This window comes from Dicentrarchus labrax, unplaced genomic scaffold (assembly GCF_905237075.1).
Source record: "Dicentrarchus labrax unplaced genomic scaffold, dlabrax2021, whole genome shotgun sequence".
In the NCBI taxonomy this organism is placed as follows: Eukaryota; Metazoa; Chordata; class Actinopteri; family Moronidae; genus Dicentrarchus; species Dicentrarchus labrax.
In genome coordinates, this window is record NW_026136875.1 from 196,743 (window position 1) to 221,731 (window position 24,989).

Consider the following 24,989-nt stretch of genomic DNA (forward strand, 5'->3'; position numbering starts at 1 on the left):
GCTTAAGACATTCCTCTTTGATAAAGCTTATAGTTAGGGCTGGATCAGGTGAGTCCTGACCCATCCCTTAGTTATGCTGCTATAGGCCTAGACTATCGGGGGATTTCCCATGATGCACTGAGCTCCTCTCTTCCTCTCTCTTTCTGCACTCATTCATGTTCCATTAATGCATGTTACTAACTTCACTTCTTCCCCGGAGTTCTTGTGCTTTCTCGTCTCGCAGGTTCTTGTCGATCCTGGTGGAGCCTCCTGCCATGGTCCTGCTAGATTGCCGTTGCCAATACTGTTGTTGCTATGCACCTGTCTGTCTGTCTGTCTGTCTCTCTCTCTCTCTCTCTCTCTCTCTCTCTCTCTCTCTCACCCCAACTGGTCGAGACAGACGACCACCCACCTAGAGCCGGAGGATCTGTCCTAGGTTTCTGCCTTTTAACAGGCAGTTTTTCCTTGCCCTTGTCGCCAAGTGCTTGCTCATGGTGGTACTGTTGGGTCTCTGTAATTAATGTTAAAGAGTTCGGTCTAGACCTGCTCTATTTGAAAAGTGTCCTGAGATAACTTCTGTTATGAATTGGCGCTATACAAATAAAATTGAATTGAATTGAATTGAATACCCTTGAGCCTCTGCTGCTGTGGCCATAGAGAAGAATCCAGTCAGCGGTAATGAATTAAAAACATGTTGTCACGGTTACTGAGTTTAGAAATGAATTACTTGTTGAAATTGTTTTCCGTGTGATTGATCGATGTTTGTTAGTGAAATGCACCTTGGGAATCATAGTCTCCCTTTAATTTCAACAGCTGTTGCTAACTACAGGAACCAGTGACGTCATCTATCTATCTACGCTAACTACAGGAACCAGTGACATCATCCAGTGACATCATCCAGTGACATCAACACTACCACGCATTAATAAAACGACAGTTTTTATTGTGAGTGAATGGAACATTTTCATGTCGCGATCCGGATGCAGATTTCATTCATTGTGTCTGAGAATAAAACAGTAACTGGTTTGATTCCCGCTCACACTTTGGTACTGTGCAGGTTGATGTCAGCAGCTGCCTCCTCCTCCTTCTTCTCCTCCATCTCCTCCTCCTCCTGCTCGGGCGGCGGCGGGTCGTCAGACGCCTGGAAACCTGTGAAGGAAGGGCTGATGGGAAACCGTCTGAGCCATCGAGTCCGCCTGACCACACCCATCCCCAGAGGAAGATCATAAGAGGAAGAGGAGAAGGAAGACTTCCACTCGACTAAACCTCGTTCCTGTTTGGAGCCTGAACACACAGAGACACACACACACACACACACACACTGTGTTTACGTGTGTTTCTCTTCATTACTATGAAACAGATTCATCTCACTCAACATGTCGCCTACGGCAACAGCCGTGTGTGTGTGTGTGTGTGTGTGTGTGTTACCTGGTATCGTGTTGTCAAGACAAAAAGCCAGAAAACCTCCAACAAACATCTCAGTGGACAGAAGAACCGTCAGGATCTGATCTAGTTCTGCAAGACCTGAACACATAGACCTGATCTGTAGGATCCAAATCAAACAGCTGATCTATCTACACAGTACAGCTGCCTCCTCGTCAGTCTCTGACAGTCTCAGAGAAACCAAAACAACGTTAAACTAAAGGTTCAGTATCCCTGCTGCTTGTTCTGATTCACAATCATTACTGCTGGTTAACAGTTTATAATCAATGCAGTGATATCACAAATATTCAATAATCTGTCAACTGTCAGCTTTACCTAACGCCTGCTATTCTGTGAGGGAAATCTTTAGTTTTACTGCACACACACACTCACACACACTCACCTGTGCTGATGGAGTTGGGGTGTGTGTCCAGGTACGTCGGCAGAGTCAGACCGAAGAACATCGAGAACCCGAGAACAAAAAGATTTCTGGACGAGTTCAAATCCACCATCTGCAGGTTAGACAGGCCGACAGCAGTGATCATACCTGAGAAACACACCTGGGTTATTATGACATCACTAACACACCTGGATCAACACTTTACCTGTTACTATGACTCACCAAACAGTGTGCAGAACATTCCACCAAGGATTGGATCCGGCAGTGAGGCAAACAGAGCTGTAAACTTCCCGACTGATCCCAACAGGAACATGATACCTGCTCCGTACTGCACCACCCGCCTGCTGCCAACCTGCACACAGGGTCAACGATTTAAACATCTTTTTTGTTTTTGTTTTTGTCTCGCAGGTTCTCATGGATCCTGGTGGTGCCTGCTTTCATTTCTACTAGTATAGTTGTTGCTGTGCACCTTTGTCTCTCTCTAACCCCGACAAGTCAAGGCAGACAGAGATAACGTTTGTTAGAAATTGTCACTTTACAAATAAAATTGAATTGAATTGGATAGTTGTACAGGTCTGAGATCTCGTTGTACAGGTCTGAGGACTCATTGTACAGGTCTGAGGACTTGTTGTACATGTCCTGTCACAGGTGTGTGTAGCCTTACCTTGGTGATGCCCAGAACGCCTATATTTGGACTAGAGGAGGTAGAGCCATTTCCTGTCCCTAAAAGTCCAGCGATGATGCAGCACACTCCCTCAGTGAAGATTCCCCTGAAACAAACAAATAAACAAACCATTAATCACCTGTGAGGGTGGAGTCTGTCAGGTAAGATAACATTACTTCTCGTTTACTTCCTGTTTCACCTGTTGATGGCATGGACTGGAGGCGGTGTGGCTCCAGACAGACGAGCACAGGCATAATAATCACCAATTGACTCCACGATGCCCGCCATGGTGGCACTCAGCATCCCCAGCGTCCCGGCAACTGTTACCACTGGCAACCCCCACTGGCCTATCAGACACCAGAGGGAGCAGGGAGTCAGAAATACTGGCTGATCTATTGTCATCTTTACCCCATCATCATCATCGTCTGTGACCTCACAGAAGGATTAACCTCTGTCCATTTATTGATTCTTTCTGATCCTTGTGTTGATGTTTGAAGATGTATGTGGGACGTTTGTCAGACAGAACTCAGGGATGTCAACTGAAAACTGTTCACATGCATCTTTTAAACCATCACAGCCTGTGATTGGCTAAATTCAGGTGTCTTACAAGGATAGGGGACTCTGAACCAGGGTGATGAAGCCATGATGTCCCCACGGGCATCGGTCCGGGCCTTGTGTCCGTAGCGACTGGGGTCGCTCGGCAACAGGTTGGTCAGAGTGAGAATGTAACAAACGAGCCAAACAAACATGATGGCCAGGATGATCTGAGAGAGACGACAGAAACAGGAAATACAATTAAAGACGATTCACCTGACATCATCACCTGGTGCTTTTTGTTTGTGTGTTTTTTATTTACAGGAAACATTTTAAAGATCTGGACTCTGGTGGAGGTCAGGCCTTTCTTCCTGCTGTAAACAGGAACAGGAAGTGATGTCGCTCTTAGGTACTGAGCAAACAGCACGATCAGCAAAATACACCTGCAGAGAGAGAGACAGCTGTCTGTCACAACACAGACAGGTTTATACTGGCAGACAGACAGATGAGCAGACAGACAAGTGACTAGATGGAGATGAGCAGACAGACAGACAGAGCCTCACAATGTTGACAGGCCCCAGTGAGACCCAGCTCTGTCTCCAGCTGTGGTGAAGACCGACAGGCCAATCAGTGAGACAGTTGGAGTGACAGTGAGTGGACCGATGTAGTCCAGCAGCAGACCTGGCAACCCACACAGACCGATCACAACCTCCACAATGCTGGACATGATGATGGCACCCTGGATCTGAAACACACAAACAAACACCGTTTCTGTCTCTGAGGGACTACTTTCTTATTCTGTCAGTCATAGACCAGAGACAGACCTGAGACCAATGAATGGAGACCTGAGAACAGAGACCAATGACTGGAGACCTGAGACCTGAGACCAATGACTGGAGACCGGAGACCAATGAATGGAGACCTAAGAACAGAGACCAATGACTGGAGACCTGAGACCTGAGACCAATGACTGGAGACCGGAGACCAATGAATGGAGACCTAAGAACAGAGACCAATGACTGGAGACCTGAGACCAGAGACTGGAGACTAAAGTTCCTGATGTATCCTATAAAGTTCTGGTGAGAGTGCATCCCTAACTCTGGAACTCATTGGATATTAGAGTTAGATATTAGTAGTGATGAGTGAGTCATGAGTGAATCATTTGAAACAACTCTTTTAAATGACTCAGGAGTCACAAGTCTTCATCCCTGCTGACTCGTTCACTGCCTTGCTCACTGACTCCTATTTGCTAGCTAGCGCGAAATGTGAAGATAAGACAGTCCAACAGAGTCCAGAGCTTTCAGCAGGTGAATCTCCTGAGAGCGTTTTAGTGGACCAGACTTCCCAGAATGTTCCGGCTCTGCCTGCTCTATGGAGGATGACTCAGTCGGGTTCAGGTTTTCTTTCTGCAGTCCAACAACACTCAAATCCAGCAATCAGTTTTTGTGTTCCGCCATTTAGCGCCGTGGCCATTACTGTGGTGGCAAGTCCTACTGACTGTGTGGCATTATGGGTAGCTACTGATGAAAGCTCACTAGAGCTCACTAATGTTCTAGCTAATCAATCAGCACTGATCAGTTATATTAGTAATCAATAGTATTATTTCATTAACCTGCAGGGTCTCAGACACTGGACACTTGGAGCAGCTGATAACTGCACAGATTCTTCCTCATTCTTCAGTGTCAAAGTAACTTTACACAGAAAGTAAAGAGGACAGTTTGGGGCGACTGTGGTGCAGAGGCAGAGCGGGTCGTCCCCTAATCGGAAGGTTGTTGGTTCGATCACCTGCTCCTGCACACATGTTGAAGTATCCTTGAGCAAGATACTGAACCCCAAATTGATCTCGATGCTGAGCATCAGTGTTTGAATGTGTATGAATGAGTTAGTTTCTGTTCGATACTATGCCATCACTGAGTGAATGTGTGTGAAAGGGTGAATGTGGCTGTAGTGGAAAAGCGCTTTGAGTGGTCAGAAGACTAGAAAGGCGCTTTACAAGTACATTACCATTTACCATTACATCTTGTATTCAGGCTGTAAGGAGACAGTGATGGACACGGGATTACTTCCAGTATTTTCCCAGATTGATATATATCCTCGGACTAGGTCAGCCTTTCTGCTCCCTCGCCTCACCTCAGTTCTCTGAAGGTTTGTCAGAACTAAAAGTCATTCTCCATGACCTCCATGACCTATGACCTTCTCCCATACCTGTCTGCTGCTTCAGGTCTCACCTGGATCAGTCAAACAGATGGCGTGGACTGGAGGGGGCGTGGCTCCAGGCATAATAATCCCCAATTGACTCCATGATGCCTGCCATGGTTGCACTCAGCATCGCCAGCACCCCGGCAACCGTTACCAATGGCAACCTGTACAAATAACAATCAAGTACCTCTCTGATGCGTGGCTGCCAGATGTGTGAGGTGTTGAGTGGAAGACTCCAGTTCCCATAAATCTCCTCTGCAGAGGAACAAAACAACAATTCACTTTATTCACTATTATCATGTTGTTTAATTACAGAATCAACACCAGACAGACAGACAGACAGAGAGACAGAGAGAGAGACAGACAGAAAGACAGACAGACAGACACAACAGAGAGAGAGAGAGAGACAGAGAGACAAACAGACACAACAGAGAGAGAGAGACAGACAGACAGACAGACAGACAGACAGACAGACATAAAGACAGACATAAAGAGACAGACAGAGAGAGAGATTATTCACCTGCTTTATTGATTTCAAGAAAGCTTTCGACTGTATTTGGCATGAAGGGCTCTATTACGGACTTTTAAACTGTGGTATAGGTGGCAAAATGTATGATCTGGTTAAATCAATGTATTTGGAAAACATGTGTGCTGTTAAAATTGGAGACAAACTAACTGATTTCTTCCCCCAGAGAAGAGACGTTCGGCAGGGTTGCAATCTAAGTCCGACTTTATTTAATGTGTATATAAATGAACTGGCTGTTAGATAAATGTGCTGCTCCGGGCCTCTCCCTCCTAGATAGAGAGGTGAAGTCTCTGTTTTATGCTGATGACCTTGTTCTATTGTCTCCTACTGAACAAGGACTACAGCTACAGCTGGACGTAGTAGAAAAGTACTGTCAGAACTGGGCCCTGGCAGTAAACATGAAGAAAACCAATGTCATGATCTTTCAAAAACGCCCCAGGTGTCATGAGAACAAACACCAATTTACCATCAATAATCATGTCATTGAACACAGCATGAGTTATACCTACCTTGGTATAACCATAACAGCATCAGGGAGTTTCAACATGGCAGTGAATGCACTAAAAGAAAAAGCTCAAAGAGCTCTGTATGCAATTAAGAGAAAATGTTATAATTTCCATATTCCAATAAGAATCTGGCTTAAAATATTTGATAGTGTCATCCAGCCCATTGCGCTGTACGGTAGTGAAGTATGGGGTCCACTCAGTCATCAGAGCTTTACCCATTGGGACAAACATCCAACAGAATCTCTACATGCAGAATTCTGCAGATACATTTTATTGAGTAGAGAGACAGACAGAAAGACAGACAGACAGATAGAGAGACAGAGTCTAACCTTCACTGGGACACCTCCAGCGGTCCAGACTGAGGATGGCTTGTGCAGGAATCAGAAAAGCAAATGCACTGGCCTGAAACAATGGAAGTCACACACACACACACACACACACACACACTGAGTTCACTCTACATGAGTTTAGTTCTGGTTTTCATCTCGCTGACAGTTTTTGGAGACAAATATGGAGTTAGATTTGTGTCTTTATTACTCATATTCATGAATGTGTATTATATTATTAGCATGCTAATCGCTAGTAAAGCTAATCACTAATTAGCCATCATGCTAGGTAAACTTGCAAACTCACCTGGTTTATACTATTTTTTAATCAAATGCCAAATGAATATGTTGATTTAGATAGTTTCACTCTTTATTTAGTGAGTAGTGAGCTAGTTTCTACCCTAATTAGCGATTAGCTTTACTAGCGATTAGCATGCTAATAATATAATACACATTCATGAATATGAGCGCTATTCTTTGTCCATGACAATCTGCAACAACACATCAGTAATGGCAAACTAGCTTACATTTAGGATAGCCTATTTAATGTTTAATCTTCAGTGCTGTTAGCTGAGCTGAACTCCATATTACTAACCAGTTAAACATCCTTTAATACCTCTGATCTGTTACTCTCTAACCCAGTGGTTCTCAAACTTTTTTGGTCATTCCCCACTTCGGACAAGGGGGAATTTTCAAGCCCCACCTGCCCCCATTGCCCCAACACAATGCTAATAAAATATGCAACAAGCTTAAAATGTTCCAATTTATTGAAGTAACAAGTGGTATCAGTATAGTAACAAGTTGCATCTAAATACAAACTAACTATCTACATCAAATAACAGCAAGTTCATAAATAAGGAAAATAAAAGTGCAGTTGTGTCAAAATTTGTATCAAGTTCAAAAATAGATTATAATACATACATACATTTTTCTCGGGGTCTCATATCTAATGTTCTTTTAACACAAATCGATTTTATCGATAAATTCGAATTCGTAGTTAAACATGATTTATTTTTAGCTAAAATCGGTTTTCTCTTGAACTTCCACAACACCGGCGCTCCCTTTGGGCTCCCGTAGGTTGGAGTGCGCTGACCCCTCCCCCCGCCTCTCCACAGATAAACACAACACGGCAGCAAGCCAGGATGAGCTCGTCCCCAAAAAAGCAGCAGACAGGAAGCAGAGAACCAGGTAGTCACTATGGTAACGCCTATATTGATCAGAACACATATCTTGTATCCATGTATCTTTATAAATTATTGATCAGTATACACTGTATCTTTATGGATTATTGATCAGAATACACTGTTTGTTTATGGATGATATTGATCAGTATACACTGTATCTTTATGGATGATATTGATCCTGTATTGACAGTCAGACTGTGGACATATGACGGCCTTTAGCTCGTGTTTCTAGAGTTATGTGTTGTTACGAACACGTTAGGAATTGTTAAAATGTGATATTTTTCAAAGGGAGTTTGGTGCAGGGAGCTTTTAGTTGGATTCAAACTGCTACTTAATATTGGACTAATTTCCTAATTAAACATGATGTGCTATTAATGCTGTCATTAATGAGTCCAGATGACTCCCTCAGTCTCACCTGATTCCCACGGTGGTCTGGATCAGGGTTGTAAGTCCGACGGTGGTGAAAATGGTTCCAATCAGCTGACTGATGGTGTTCTGGTCTCGACCGATACACATGGCCTCAGCCAGAAGAAATGGCACTGCTACAGTGCCGCTGAAACAAGTCAGGTAATGCTGAGGACAGAACAGGTGAGACAGGTGACATCATCAGTCTTTCCTTCACATGATTGGACAAACACAAAAAAACATCCCAGTTTTACCTGCAGTCCCAGTAGAATACACAGGTACCAGGGTGGGACGTCTTCAATGGTGTAAATCATGTCTGACCCAGCCCTCTGTGCTCCAGTTGGATGTTTATTTGTTCTGTCTTCTCCCATTGGCTGGTTAAACCGCTCTACCTTGCAACTCCGCCCCTCTGCCAGGTAATCATGACTCTGTTTGGACAGACAGGCACATAGTAACTTCATATTGTACTTTTCAAAATAAAAGAAAGAAAGAAAAATTAAGTGAAACAATGAAATAAGATAAAAAATAAAAATATAATGAAGTCCATCTGTCTTACATTCCTACAGTCCACCTATCTTACATTCCTACAGTCCACCTGTCTTACATTCCTACAGTCCACCTGTCTTACATTCCTACAGTCCACCTGTCTTACATTCCTACAGTCCACCTATCTTACATTCCTACAGTCCACCTGTCTTACATTCCTACAGTCCACCTATCTTACATTCCTACAGTCCACCTGTCTTACATTCCTACAGTCCACCTATCTTACATTCCTACAGTCCACCTGTCTTACATTCCTACAGTCCACCTGTCTTACATTCTTACAGGCCACCTGTCTTACATTCCTACAGTCCATCTGTCTTACATTCTTACAGTCCACCTGTCTTACATTCTCACAGTCCATCTGTCTTACATTCTTACAGTCCACTTGTCTTACATTCTCACACTCTACCTGTCTTACATTCCTACAGTCCACTTGTCTTACATTCTTACAGTGCACCTGTCTTACATTCTGACAGTCCACTTGTCTTGCATTCTTACAGTCTACCTGTCTTACATTCTTACAGTCCACCTGTTTTACATTCTTACAGTCCACCTGTCTTACATTCCTACAGTCCATCTGTCTTACATTCAGTGAAACAAGGATAGACAGGTGGTTTGTGACTGACAGAAACAATCAGACGGTTTTAGAGACAATAATCGATCAGTAATCAGTTTACCTTACGGTCGTCTTCCATTTCTCCTGCAGTTGTACTTCCTGGATGATCGAGCATCAAATACTGAAGAGAGAATGACAGAGAGAGAGAGAAAGAGAGAGAGAGGGAGAGAGAGAGAGAGAGAGAGAGAGACAGAGAGAGAGACAGAGGGAGAGAGAGAGAGAGAGAGAGAGAGAGAGAGAGAGAGAGAGAGAGAGTGTCTGTTTTAGGTGAAAGTCCAAAGAGATTACCCACAGATTATTAACTATCACACACACACGCACACACACAGTCTCCAAGTGACAGGAATTCACCACCAGGTCACTCTCTTGTTGATTATTGGTTATTGATTATTGATTATAACAGTCTCTCTGTTCTTCAGGCAAACTTCTGCCCATCTGTTGGATGGAAAAAAAGTGTCCAATGATGTTAAAGTCCATGTGAAAAAGGAAGCAGTTTGTTTCCTATAAAAACAGGCAGCAACAGGAGGATACGCTAAATGTGTGTTACATCCAAAATTACAAAAAGATTTGCATAGTGATAATAAAGTTGTGTTTGTACAGTGTTAATAAAGTTGTGTGTTTGTACAGTGATAATAAAGTTGTGTTTGTACAGTGTTAATAAAGTTGTGTGTTTGTACAGTGATAATAAAGTTGTGTGTTTGTACAGTGATAATAAAGTTGTGTTTGTACAGTGTTAATAAAGTTGTGTGTTTGTACAGTGATAATAAAGTTGTGTGTCTGTACAGTGTAGATAAAGTTGTGTGTTTGTACAGTGATAATAAAGTTGTGTGTTTGTACGGTGTTAATAAAGTTGTGTGTTTGTCCAGTGTTAATAAAGTTGTGTGTTTGTACAGTGTAGATAAAGTTGTGTTTGTACAGTGTTAATAAAGTTGTGTTTGTACGGTGTTAATAAAGTTGTGTGTTTGTACAGTGTAGATAAAGTTGTGTGTTTGTACAGTGAAAATAAAGTTGTGTTTGTACACTGTTAATAAAGTTGTGTGTTTGTACAGTGTTAATAAAGTTGTGTGTTTGTACAGTGATAATAAAGTTGTGTGTTTGTACAGTGTTAATAAAGTTGTGTGTTTGTACAGTGTAGATAAAGTTGTGTTTGTACAGTGTTAATAAAGTTGTGTTTGTACGGTGTTAATAAAGTTGTGTGTTTGTACAGTGTAGATAAAGTTGTGTGTTTGTACAGTGAAAATAAAGTTGTGTTTGTACAATGTTAATAAAGTTGTGTGTTTGTACAGTGTTAATAAAGTTGTGTGTTTGTACAGTGTTAATAAAGTTGTGTGTCTGTACAGTGATAATAAAGTTGTGTGTTTGTCCAGTGATAATAAAGTTGTGTGTCTGTACAGTGATAATAAAGTTGTGTTTGTACAGTGTTAATAAAGTTGTGTGTTTGTACAGTGTTAATAAAGTTGTGTGTTTGTACAGTGTAGATAAAGTTGTGTCTGTACAGTGATAATAAAGTTGTGTTTGTACAGTGTCAATAAAGTTGTGTGTTTGTACAGTGAAAATAAAGTTGTGTTTGTACACTGTTAATAAAGTTGTGTGTTTGTACAGTGAAAATAAAGTTGTGTTTGTACAGTGTTAATAAAGTTGTGTTTGTACAGTGATAATAAAGTTGTGTTTGTACAGTGTTAATAAAGTTGTGTGTTTGTACAGTGAAAATAAAGTTGTGTGTGTACAGTGTTAATAAAGTTGTGTTTGTACAGTGATAATAAAGTTGTGTGTTTGTACAGTATTAATAAAGTTGTGTGTTTGTACAGTGATAATAAAGTTGTGTGTTTGTCCAGTGATAATAAAGTTGTGTTTGTACAGTGTTAATAAAGTTGTGTGTTTGTACAGTGTTAATAAAGTTGTGTGTTTGTACAGTGATAATAAAGTTGTGTTTGTACAGTGTTAATAAAGTTGTGTGTTTGTACAGTGATAATAAAGTTGTGTGTTTGTCCAGTGTTAATAAAGTTGTGTGTTTGTATAGTGATAATAAAGTTGTATCTGTACAGTGATAATAAAGTTGTGTGTTTGTACAGTGTTATTAAAGTTATGCGTTTGTACAGCGATAATAAAGTTGTGTGTTTGTACAGTGTAGATAAAGTTGTGTGTTTGTACAGTGTTAATAAAGTTGTGTTTGTACAGTGAGTACAGTATTGAGCCACATATCCCCATAAACTTAAGTAGCAACGACTTTATGAGCTTCTTTTATAATAAAATTATTACTATTAGAGAAAAAATGAATCACCAACTGCCATCAATAGTTATCAGTGGCTCTCCAAGTTCAGGAACTTTAACTAATGTAAACTTAGATATATATTTAGACTGTTTTTCTGCTATTGATCTTCATCAGTTAACTTCAGTAATTTCTACATCGAAGCCATCAACCTGTCTGTTGGACTCGATCCCAACTAGGCTGCTTAAAGAAGTTGTTCCCTTAATTGGCACTTCTTTACTGGATATGATTAATCTTTCTTTATTATCAGGATATGTACCACAGTCCTTTAAAGTAGCTGTAATTAAACCCCTTCTTAAAAAGCCCACTCTTGACCCAGGGGTTTTAGCCAACTATAGACCAATCTCTAACCTCCCCTTCCTCTCTAAGATTCTGGAGAAGGTAGTCGCCAAAGAGTTGTGTGAATTTCTTCAAAACAATAGTTTATTTAAGGATTTTCAGTCAGGATTTAGAGTTCATCACAGCACAGAGACAGCTCTGGTTAAAGTTAATAATGACCTTCTGATTGCTTCTGACAATGGACTTGTCTCTGTACTTGTATTATTAGATCTTAGTGCTGCATTTGACACCATTGACCATAATATTCTTTTACAGAGACTTGAGCATCAAATTGGCATTAAAGGAACCGCACTAAGCTGGTTCAAGTCATATTTATCAGATTGTTCGCAGTTTGTACATGTTAACGAAGAATCTTCAATAAATACTACAGTTAGTCATGGAGTTCCACAAGGTTCTGTACTTGGACCAATTCTATTTACTTTATATATGCTCCCTTTAGCAAAATTATTAGGAGTCACTCCATTAACTTTCACTGTTATGCAGATGATACGCAGTTATATCTATCAATCAAGCCCGATGAAATTAATCAATTATCTAACGAAATTCTTGTACTTGGCCCCAAAAACCTTAGAGACTCACTGTCTAAAGATATAGTTACTCTAGATGGCATTACCTTGGCCTCTGGCACCACTGTCAGGAATCTTGGAGTTATCTTTGATCAGGATTTGTCTTTTAATTCCCACATGAAGCAGACCTCTAGGACTGCCTTCTTTCATTTACGTAATATTACAAAAATTAGACACATCCTATCACAGACAGACGCATAAAAACTAATCCATGCATTGGTTACTTCTAGGCTGGATTACTGCAACTCTTTATTATCAGGTTGCCCCAATAAGTCCATTAAATCGTTCCAATTAATTCAAAACGCTGCAGCATGAGTACTGACAGGAACTAGAAAAAGAGATCACATCTCTCCTGTACTAGCTTCTCTGCATTGGCTCCCTGTAAAATGTAGAATAGAATTTAAAATCCTCCTCCTCACCTATAAAGCTCTTCATGGTCAGGCCCCTTCATATCTTAAAGAGCTCATAGTACCCTATTACCCCTCTAGAACACTACGTTCTCTGAATGCTGGGCTACTTGTGGTTCCTATAGTCTCTAAAAGTAGAACAGGAGCCAGAGCCTTCAGTTACCAAGCTCCTCTCCTGTGGAACCAGCTTCCAGTTGTGGTTCAGGAGGCAGACACCCTCACCACATTCAAGAGTAGGCTTAAGACATTCCTCTTTGATAAAGCTTATAGTTAGGGCTGGATCAGGTGAGTCCTGAACCATCCCTTAGTTATGCTGCTATAGGCCTAGACTATCGGGAGATTTTCCATGGTGCACTGAGCTCCTCCCTTCCTCTCTCTTTCTGCACTCATTCATGTTCCATTAATGCATGTTACTAACTTCACTTCTTCCCCGGAGTTCTTGTGCTTTCTCGTCTCGCAGGTTCTTATCGATCCTGGTGGAGCCTCCTGCCATGGTCCTGCTTGATTGCCATTACCAATACTGTTATTGCTGTGCACCTGTCTGTCTGTCTGTCTCTCTCTCTGTCTGTCTCTCTCTCTCTCACCCCAACTGGTCGAGACAGACGACCACCCACCTAGGGCCGGAGGATCTGTCCTAGGTTTCTGCCTTTTAACAGGCAGTGTTTCCTTGCCCTTGTCTCCAAGGTCTTGCTCATGGTGGTACTGTTGGGTCTCTGTAATTAATGTTAAAGAGTTCGGTCTAGACCTGCTCTATTTGAAAAGTGTCCTGAGATAACTTCTGTTATGAATTGGCGCTATACAAATAAAATTGAATTGAAATGAATCGAATTGTTTGTACAGTGATAATAGTTGTTCGTGTACAGTCTGTAGGCACAGTCGTAAAGACTCTAACTAACTGATCAATAATCCAACAAAACAACCAGACTGGTTTCACACATGCAGCCTTTTTATTGCATTTATTCTCTGCAGCTTATACACAATAATAATTATACTATTCATACATTTTTCTACACTTATCGTCACATATTTGCATCACTTTCGGATCAGACAAATAAAGAATGGACGGATGATTCAAACCATGAAATCATTTTCAGATAACCAGTTCAGACTGCAGGTCAGGACTGTGTTAAACCTGCAGTGTCTCTAACAGCCAGCAGGGGGCAGCTCAACTCTGATAGTATTGAGTCTTATGGAGAGGTTGTTCAATAAGCTCAGTAAACAGTTTCCTGATGAGTTTCTGGCCTCAGTCTCTAGTTTCAGTCTTCTTCCATACAGCATGACGTTCATTTAGTAACTGATGGTCCCATTGAGAGTAAAACAGACCATAAAGCAGGGTATGCTTTAGGGCGGGGCTACCTTGTGATTGACAGCTCATTCTCAGTGAGTCTGTCCAGCTCAACGCACCAAACTCAGATCAAACTAACGATACGCCGTATTTTACAATTCATCTGGAATATGACATCGTGTTTGTTTCCAGCTAAAGACGAGCTGAAACCAAGAGCAGATCAATCCGTCTAAATATGGTCTCAGCAGCTGTCCACTAAGTCCTCACTCACACGTGTTTCAGTTAACAATATTCATTGTTTATCATATCATGCTAAGCTAACTGAAATTTTTTACTCATTGGCATAATGTGTAGTAATTTGAGGTTTGTCGTGTTAATTTTAAATTGTAATTAACTGTAATAAATTTTTTTATTACAGAGCTTTTATCAAGTTGCAGGTCAACATAAACAGCTCAGACATTAGCATGCTCACGTTAGCTTTGTCAGTTAGCAGTTAGTGGCTGTAGATATTTATAATATAAAACAATAATCAATAATCTGTAAGCTGTTTCATTTACCGATATACAACTGAAACACGAGGCTACGTTAGCTCAAAGATTCTTGTGTTTTATGAACAGTTTCATCTTTATCATTAAAAAGCTTTTTAAAGCAGGATGATGTCTGATTATTGATTATGTATTGCAGCTGATTATTGATTAATCTGAATCAAGGTCTCTGTTGGAGCTGTTGATCCTAGACCGGGATGATCAAAGTCAAAACTGAGTAGTTTTTGAATGAAGTCTGGTGGAGCGAACTGACAGGAAGTCGTTCTGAAAAAGAGGGCGGGGTCAGAACATACCTGTGCAGGTAAGGTTTCTTTCTACACCTGAACACACTGCCTGAAGCTATGCTAACAGTTTCCCCCTGCTGCCAGACTTTGTGCTAAGCTTGGCTAACATGTCCTGACCGATCAGTGCACTGATTGATTGATAAATGATCTGATTGCAGGACGTCATTGATTTGAGTCTAGTATCCATGGAAACGCTCAGTGATCAGATGAATAAGTTTCTTTCTCTTTATAAATATAAACTCTTCACTTAAATAATTATTGATTATTTAATGTCCATGTGATTGATCATCTGCCGCTCTGACTGCCCACAGCCTCGCAGCCAATAGCAGCGCAGGATTCTCAACGTCAGCAGCTCTTCAGAGTCGCACTGCAGAGAGAGAGAGACAGGTGTCACTGATGATGTCACCTGAGAGAGAGAGACAGGTGATGATGTCACCAGTATTCATTATTAATCATTAAATATTATTGATTATATATTCAATTATATGAATTTATATTAGTTTCATAGTTTGCTCAACTAATGATCAATTATAGAGATGCTGCTGTTTCACTAAATGGAACGGAGCCTCAATCAATATCGCTGGTAACACCTGAGTTTAACCTACTGTCTATTATTACATCACATAGGATATACTGCCTAACTCTGATCAATAATCATTTATTACCAATGTTGACTAATGATGATTACTGACGATTAACGGCTCAACAGTATTTATTATTATCACTCTGATATATTTAATTATTAAGTTATTAACACCCAATCATTGATGGATGTACATATATAATAATAATAATATTAGGATGTCTGATCAATATATTGATACGTTATATTTCACTCAGTGACACCACAGAAATCAAACATCAGTTAAAGCTAACAAACTTTCACACATCATCACCTTTCACATCCAACAGCTGCTGATAATGATCAATACTGATCAATACTGATCAGTACCTGATAATATATTACAGTATTAGCTGCTGGTATTTTCCCACTCTGGTTATCAGAGATGTTTTTACTTGAATTCAGCAGCTCATATAACATATATATTATAAATATATAATATATATAACATATATATATATATATATTATAAATATTATATATTATATAAACATTGAGTCTGAATCTAAAATCAGTGAAAATCTCAATGGAACACTGAACTTTCTGGCTGCTGATATTTGTGGTAAAAACTGCTCTGGAGACCCGTTTACCAAACATCTGTTTGCAGGTGAGAAAATCTGACTGAGGTGTGCAGCCAGCGTGCCGCTGAGCAAGGCACCGGCGTTACTCCTACAGTAAAATGAGCACAGAAGAAGAATGACCACGACGACCAATCGGAGAGAAGTTTGACAGTTTTTTAATAGATTTAAAACATGAGAAAAGAACAAGTACACAGGTCGACTCTCACAGATCTCTGATCTGCAAACAGACGGTAAAAAGAGGGAAAATCCACCTCCACCTTCATCATCATCATCATCATCATCATCATCAGAGAGCAGAGCAGCTGTCCTGTCTAACAGTCAGTGTGTCCTACCTGTCCTACCTGTCCTACCTGTCCGTCTGTCAGTCTAATGTTGATCACCTGAGGCTGCGGGGTCTCAAACACACGAGTGAGACATCGTTTGGCTGACAATCGCTCATTAACTGGATCAATACGACTGATCAGATTATGACTGATCAAACAGCTGGGTGACAGGATCCAGGATCCAATCAGAGGGCTTCTAATGTTATACAAGTTGTTTCTATAATGTACTCATGATGTTTGATTATTGATCACATGATCAGAACCTTCAGACCGTTGTTATTCAGTTCGGGACCCTGTTTGGGGCCCTGGCCTCAGTTTGAACAACACTTTGTGTTTCACAGTTTGAATCTTTCTGAACGGAAACAAATAAAATATAAGTTTTCGGTTCCTCAGCAGAACCTGGAGGAACCAGGAGAACCACATGTCAGCGTGTCAGTGTTCCATGACGCTGCCGCCGCCGTCGCCCTGATGAGGTCAAACACGTTCGATTGAGGTCTGATATTTTATCAATCAATCACTGTAATCAATGGAACATAATAACTAGCTAGCTTAGTGTTTTTTTAGATTATTGATTCTTATTAATGATGTGAACGTTATGACATCATCATGACGCAGTCAGCCAATCAGATTCTCAGGGACCCTCCAGTAATCTCAGATTAACAACACATCTCCCATAATGCATCTGGATAGTGTCTTTCATTACAGCTACATAGTGACATCACTATGACATCATCATCATTCATCATTTTCTGTGTAAACTCAGGAAGTGACCCTTTAACGCTGTGACGGCGAGGCGAGGGAAACGCTGCGGCTGACTGACACCTGCCTGAAACTGAGGAGATAAGCCCCGCCCACGGCTCTCCTGAACACTGACAGGTAACTCAGAAGCTCCACCCCCTCCTCCAAACAGGAAGAACAGGAAACAGAAACATGGCCGCCTGTCTGCCTCAGTCTCTGACAGACAGACTGGTAGCAGTCTGAGGAAGAGGAGGAGGGATAAGCTCCTCCTACTTCCTGTCCCATGGGCAGGCAGAATTGGAGGGGGCATGGCACATGTGGAGGGGGTGGGAGGGTGTTGACAGCCGATGCTACGTCTCGAACTGCGTGAGCAGCGCCCGGACTTCAGGCGTCAGCTGTTTGGCGGCGCTGGCGGCCTCGGCGATGGCGCGGCGGTACGGCCCCTTCCTCTTCCTGTCGAAGCGGGATTGGAAGCTCTCGAGGAAGGGCGACAGCTGGGTCAGCGGCAGGAAGGAGGTGGTGGGGGAGCCGAACCAGGAGACGCGTGCCTCCTGCCGCACCGCCAGCCCAGTGTCGCCACGCCGTGACACCGTGATACCGAGAACACGCGCCGGCCACCAGGGGAAACCGTAGATCTTCGCCCAAACGATGTCGCCGACACACACCGTCCGACCATCGGGGAGCAAACACTTTGACACCAACTTAGAGAAGACAGAGGAGGAGGACGAGGAGGAGGAGGAAGAGGAGGATGTGGAAGACTTACGACGTCTCTTCAGTTCACCTCCCTCTTCCTCCTCCTCCTCCTCACCGGCCTGCATCTCCTCGCCATCGGTTCTGAGGGGAGGGGTAGAGGGGGAGGAAGAGGAGGGACACCGAGGTTCTAACAAGGAGGGTGGAGGGGGAACCGAGTCGGGAGGGGGGGAGGAGGAGAGTGGGTCTCCAGGAGGGGGGAGGTCAAAGGTCTCTGTGGAGCTGCATTCTGAGTGGGAGGAGTCGAGGGAGGAGGAGGAGGAGCAGGGAGGAGGAACCTGCCCATCATCTCCTCCCGCTGCCTGCTCCACCCCCTCCTCCTCCTCCTGCGCCTCCTCGGCAGCACAGGGGGGGGGCACGGGTGGAGGAGCTGTAGTTGAGGTAGGGGGTGGGATGGGGCTAGATGTAGGTGTGGGGGCGGGGCTTAAAGCAGGTTTTGGAGGCGAGGAGCGAGCGCTCTGTTTTGGCGGGGAGGAGGAGGAGGAGGAGGAGGAGGAGGAAGAGGAGGAAGAGGAGCAGGGCACCTGGCTGTCGTCGGTACGATACCTTTGGGGTTTCAGACGCATTCTGGGAGGAAGCTGCGCGTGGGAGCTCGAGCTGACAGTGGCGCCGCTGAGGTGCTGCAGGCGGCGAGTGAAGTGAACCTTCTGGTTGTGGTCCTGCAGGGCGGCGGCTCGGGTCACAGCCTTGGTGCGGTCCTGGTTCTGGGTCTGACCCTGGTTCTGATTCTGGTTCTGTTCTTTGGGCCGGCGATGAGACGGTGATGGCTGAGAACTCCTCACCAGCTTCTTGAGAACCTGCCGTGCTTTGGAGCGGTCGACGGCGGAACCTTTGGCCAGAACCTTCTTAGAGTTCAGCTTCAGACACACGCGGCTGGACGAAGACGGCGAAGAGGACGAAGCCACGCCCCTCAGGGCACGGCGAGAGGAAGATGATGATGAAGATGACACACGTATCCCTGATGATGAGCGTTTGTCGGTGGCGGCGCGTCCTCCCTTGTCGTCGCTCCTCAGCCGTTTCACCTCAGAAGAAATAGGTCCGTCAGCAGGTCGCCGCCGCCGGGACGCCTCCTCGCCTCTCAGATCCACTGGGCCCCGCCGTGCTTCCCTGTGCCCGCCTGACGCCACCACACCTTTGCACTTGTCACAGAGCACCTGGCGGGGGCGGAGCTTGATGGCGTTCATGATGGAGGTGGGCTCCTCGCAGCGGTAGCGCCGCTTTGGCCGCTTGATTTTGCGAGGAAGCGGCTGAGGTAAGGCCTGGTTGTAGGTGTCCCTGATGAACAGAGGAGGGGGGTACGGCGCACCCTCCTGGAACAGCGGTGGCGGTTTCGAGGTCCAGGGCTGAGGATGGTGGGGGGGCGAGGGCGCTGGTCCAACCGTACCCTCTTCCTGTTTGGTGGACGGGTCGACACCGCTAACAGGCTGTGGCATCTGAGGTCGACTGCGGTCGTCACGTCGAGGAAAAACGGTGATTGGAATCCCGTATGGCCCGAACCTAAAACACACACACACACACACACACACACACACACACACACACACACACAGGGTGAGAACCCTAAAAACTCAGTTATGACAACCTTACTGCATACAGTATGTATATATACTGCATACAGTGTGTATTTATATACAGTGTGTATATATACTGCATACAGTGTGTATTTATATACAGTGTGTATATATACTGCATACAGTGTGTATTTATATACAGTGTGTATATATACTGCATACAGTGTGTATTTATATACAGTGTGTATATATACTGCATACAGTGTGTATTTATATACAGTGTGTATATATACTGCATACAGTGTGTATTTATATACTGCATACAGTGTGTATATATATACTGCATACAGTGTGTATTTATACTGCATACAGTGTGTATTTATATACTGCATACAGTGTATATATATACTGCATAGTGTGTATTTATACTGCATACAGTGTGTATTTATATACTGCATACAGTGTGTATTTATACTGCATACAGTGTGTATATATACTGCATACAGTGTGTATTTATACTGCATACAGTGTGTATTTATATACTGCATACAGTGTATTTATATACTGCATACAGTGTGTATATATACTGCATACAGTGTGTATTTATATAAGTGTGTATATATACTGCATACAGTGTGTATTTATACTGCATACAGTGTATATATATACTGCATAGTGTGTATTTATACTGCATACAGTGTGTATTTATATACTGCATACAGTGTATATATATACTGCATAGTGTGTATTTATATACTGCATACAGTGTGTATTTATATACTGCATACAGTGTGTATTTATATACTGCATACAGTGTATATATATACTGCATAGTGTGTATTTATATACTGCATACAGTGTGTATTTATATACTGCATACAGTGTGTATTTATATACTGCATACAGTGTGTATTTATACTGCATACAGTGTGTATTTATACTGCATACAGTGTGTATTTATACTGCATACAGTGTGTATATATACTGCATACAGTGTGTATTTATACTGCATACAGTGTGTATTTATATACAGTGTGTATTTATATACTGCATACAGTGTGTATTTATATACAGTGTGTATTTATATACTGCATACAGTGTGTATTTATATACAGTGTGTATTTATATACTGCATACAGTGTGTATTTATATACTGCATACAGTGTATATATATACTGCATAGTGTGTATTTATATACTGCATACAGTGTGTATTTATATACTGCATACAGTGTGTATTTATACTCAGTGTGTATTATATACTGCATACAGTGTGTATTTATATACTGCATACAGTGTGTATTTATATACTGCATACAGTGTGTATTTATACTGCATACAGTGTGTATTTATATACTGCATACAGTGTGTATTTATATACTGCATACTGTATTTATAATACAGTGTGTATTTATATACTGCATACAGTGTGTATTTATACTGCATACAGTGTGTTTATATATACTGCATCAGTGTGTATTTATATACTGCATACAGTGTGTATTTATACTGCATACAGTGTGTATTTATATACTGCATACAGTGTGTATATATACTGCATACAGTGTGTATTTATATACTGCATACAGTGTGTATTTTATACTGCATACAGTGTGTATTTTATACTGCATACAGTGTGTATTTATATACTGCATACAGTGTGTATTTATATACTGCATACAGTGTGTATTTATACTGCATACAGTGTGTATTTATACTGCATACAGTGTGTATTTATATACTGCATACAGTGTGTATTTATACTGCATACAGTGTGTATTTATATACTGCATACAGTGTGTATTTATACTGCATACAGTGTGTATTTATATACTGCATACAGTGTGTATTTATACTGCATACAGTGTGTATTTATATACTGCATACAGTGTGTATTTATATACTGCATACAGTGTGTATTTATACTGCATACAGTGTGTATTTATATACTGCATACAGTGTGTATTATATACTGCATACAGTGTGTATTTATACTGCATACAGTGTGTATTTATATACTGCATACAGTGTGTATTTATATACTGCATACAGTTTTTATATACTAATACAGTGTGTATTTATATACTGCATACAGTGTGTATTTATACTGCATACAGTGTGTATATATACTGCATACAGTGTGTATTTATACTGCATACAGTGTATATATATACTGCATAGTGTGTATTTATACTGCATACAGTGTGTATTTATATACTGCATACAGTGTTTATATACTGCATAGTGTGTATTTATATACTGCATACAGTGTGTATTTATATACTGCATACAGTGTGTATTATACTATTATATACTGCATACAGTGTGTATTTATACTGCATACAGTGTGTATTTATATACAGTGTGTATTTATATACTGCATACAGTGTGTATTTATATACAGTGTGTATTTATATACTGCATACAGTGTGTATTTATATACTGCATACAGTGTATATATATACTGCATACAGTGTGTATTTATATACTGCATACAGTGTGTTTATTGATAAGTGTTATATATACTGCATACAGTGTGTATATATACTGCATACAGTGTGTATTTATACTGCATACAGTGTGTATTTATACTGCATACAGTGTGTATTTATATACAGTGTGTATTTATACTGCATACAGTGTGTATTTATATACAGTGTGTATTTATATACAGTGTGTATTTATACTGCACACAGTGTGTATTTATACTGCACACAGTGTGTATTTATATACAGTGTGTATTTATACTGCATACAGTGTGTATTTATATACAGTGTGTATTTATATACAGTGTGTATTTATACTGCATACAGTGTGTATTTATATACTGCATACAGTGTGTATTTATACTGCATACAGTGTGTATATATATACTGCATACAGTGTGTATTTATATTTTTTTTTATACTGCATACAGTGTGTATTTATATACTGCATACAGTGTGTATATATACTGCATACAGTGTGTATTTATATACTGCATACAGTGTATATATATACTGCATACAGTGTGTATTTATATACTGCATACAGTGTGTATTTATATACTGCATACAGTGTATATATATACTGCATACAGTGTGTATTTATATACTGCATACAGTGTATTTATATACTGCATACAGTGTGTATTTATACTGCATACAGTGTGTATTTATATACAGTGTGTATTTATACTGCATACAGTGTGTATTTATACTGTATACATTATCACATTAACAATACAAGTTATTGGACTCCAATAAAACATATTAAACTAAAATCAACATTAACGTCTTTATTGTTTCTATTATATGAATCAACGAGAAAGTACAGATATCTGCACCAACTCAAGCCCTGTATCTACAGCACTATCTGAAGCCCTGTATCTACAGCACTATCTGAAGCCCTGTATCTACAGCACTATCTGAAGCCCTGTATCTACAGCACGGACCTCTGACCTGTATCTGACCTGTTTATATAATATTGTATATATATATATATATATATATATATAAAGTGTATATATGGTACATGTAGTATATACAGTGTATGTACATAAACACTAACTTTGTACTCAGAAGGGCAGAGTTGAGTTAATAATAATAATAACAGTAATGAACAGGTGTGCTTTGTACCTTTTGGACACGTCCATCAGGACCCCGGAGAAAACTTTCTCCCCCAGCCGGAAGGACACTACCAGCGCGTCATCGATGACGTGGTCCAGAGAGACCCGGACCTCGGACCCGGGACTCAGATCTGAAGCGAGCGGCGGAGCACCGAGGGCGGGTTCAGAAGAGTCTTCCCCGGCGGGGTCAGTCATGAGCCGTCTCTTAGGGGACCGGCAGGATGGGGACGGGTCCTCGGTCCCATCCTCCGCGGGTCCGGGCCGCTCCGGTTGGACCAGGGCCGTGGTCTCGTTGGTGGTCGGTTCCGCCGGTTCTGCCAGAGACAGTCCGGCCTCGCTACCGGGAGGAGGGGCCGGGAACGAGTGCAGGAAGACTGCGGAGGGCTGCGGGTCCTCCGGATCCCCCGGTACCCCGGGAGAGAACCGGTCCATCCGCTCCACCGGGAACTTATTGATCAGCTCGTCGTTACTGATCAGTTCATCGTTAACGGAGAAATTACTGATCAGTTCATCGTTAACGGAGAAATTACTGATCAGTCCGTCGTTAACGGAGAAGCTATTGATCAGTCCGTCGTTAACGGCGAAGCTATTGATCAGTCCGTCGTTATCAGAGAGCGCTGTTCCCGCCGCGGGCTCCAACTCCGGCCTGACATGGCGGCGCTCCTCCCCGTCCCCACCATCCTCCGCCCGGGGGACGACCAGCTCCACAACCGAGCCGTACTCCTGCGGCCCGTCGGTCTCCAGCGGAGCTCCAGGGAGTCCCGGGCCGGCGGGGACCGGTTGTAGCGGACCGTCGTCGTCCGTAGTCCCGGTTATTGTTGTTGTCGGAACCGCCGCAGCTCCTGGCTCTGCAGCCACGGCCGCCATTTTCTTCCGCTGTGCTGCCGAGCAGCGCTTCACCCCGCCCTCCCACAACACTGCCAGCTGCGCAGGCGCACTGCCATTGGCTTGACTCCCTGTCACTCAATTGAAACGCGGCAGAGCGTCGTCTCTGATTGGCTGATACTGTCAGAGCGTGTGAGGCGCGAAGACGCCGCCAGGGGGCGTTTCTCTTTACAAGAAACAAAAACATCAGGAATAAAAGATCAATCAATATCTGATCAGTCATATCGGATCACTAAAACTGACCACAGCAGCTTCATCAATTATTATATTAAATCACTACACAATACGAATGTTGATATAAACAATTATTATTTATTGTTCATTTAAAGAATCTGAGCCATTACTGAAGATCTGACAATAAAACATCTTCTGTTATATATATATATATATATATATATATATATATAATATTGCGTTTATATACACACAATATATATATATTCACCTTTCTTTGTGATCACTGTGTTTAATGTCGGAATGTATGTTTAATGTTTAGGACGGTAATAAAGTAATCTGATTACCTGCAGGAGTATTTTCATGGTGAAAAAAATCTGTTGACTTTCTTTATCTGAACAAACAGTTTTAATAAGAGTTTGGTGCCACCTGCTGTTTGAACCTCCTTATAATTAATATCTCTACTCTTGTTATCAGTGTTTTATTCAATAAAAGTTTTATCATAAAAACTATTCAACTGCCTTTTGCTTCTTTTCTTTCCAAACATCACAGAGCTTCATGCTTCAACAGTCCCTGAACCTGCTACCTGTCTCACTGAACGCCACATTTAATCACAGGAAATCCATTTCAGGCGTTCGGTGGATGATTTTTATATAACAAAAAAAGAATTAAAGAAATGTTACAAATCTGATTAATTACAAACAAACAATAAAACTAATAAGAAATACATTAAATCATTAATGGCCTTAATTTCTCTCTTTTGAGTGTCTTTCAGACATTTAATCCTGTCGGTTAGG

The 24,989-nt window shown here is 41.7% G+C and overlaps 2 protein-coding genes across 2 annotated transcripts; both read right to left on the minus strand.

Moving 5' to 3' along the window:
• Nucleotides 1-901: 901 nt before the first annotated feature.
• Nucleotides 902-9,529, minus strand: slc23a1 (solute carrier family 23 member 1). The gene is made up of 14 exons (XM_051394965.1): nt 9,369-9,529; nt 8,400-8,573; nt 8,156-8,313; nt 6,560-6,648; nt 5,386-5,453; nt 3,563-3,744; nt 3,322-3,442; nt 3,073-3,229; nt 2,665-2,812; nt 2,466-2,571; nt 2,024-2,153; nt 1,805-1,948; nt 1,408-1,503; nt 902-1,263 (listed from the first exon to the last, which is right to left on the minus strand). The coding sequence occupies exons 1-14, from the start codon at nt 9,420-9,422 to the stop codon at nt 1,016-1,018; spliced, it is 1,875 nt and encodes a 624-aa protein (XP_051250925.1). The 5' UTR covers nt 9,423-9,529; the 3' UTR covers nt 902-1,015.
• Nucleotides 9,530-16,344: 6,815 nt separating this feature from the next.
• pwwp2a (PWWP domain containing 2A) lies at nt 16,345-24,009 on the minus strand. The gene is made up of 2 exons (XM_051394963.1): nt 23,144-24,009; nt 16,345-19,513 (listed from the first exon to the last, which is right to left on the minus strand). The coding sequence occupies exons 1-2, from the start codon at nt 23,998-24,000 to the stop codon at nt 17,617-17,619; spliced, it is 2,754 nt and encodes a 917-aa protein (XP_051250923.1). The 5' UTR covers nt 24,001-24,009; the 3' UTR covers nt 16,345-17,616.
• Between the last annotated feature and the right edge of the window lie 980 nt (nt 24,010-24,989).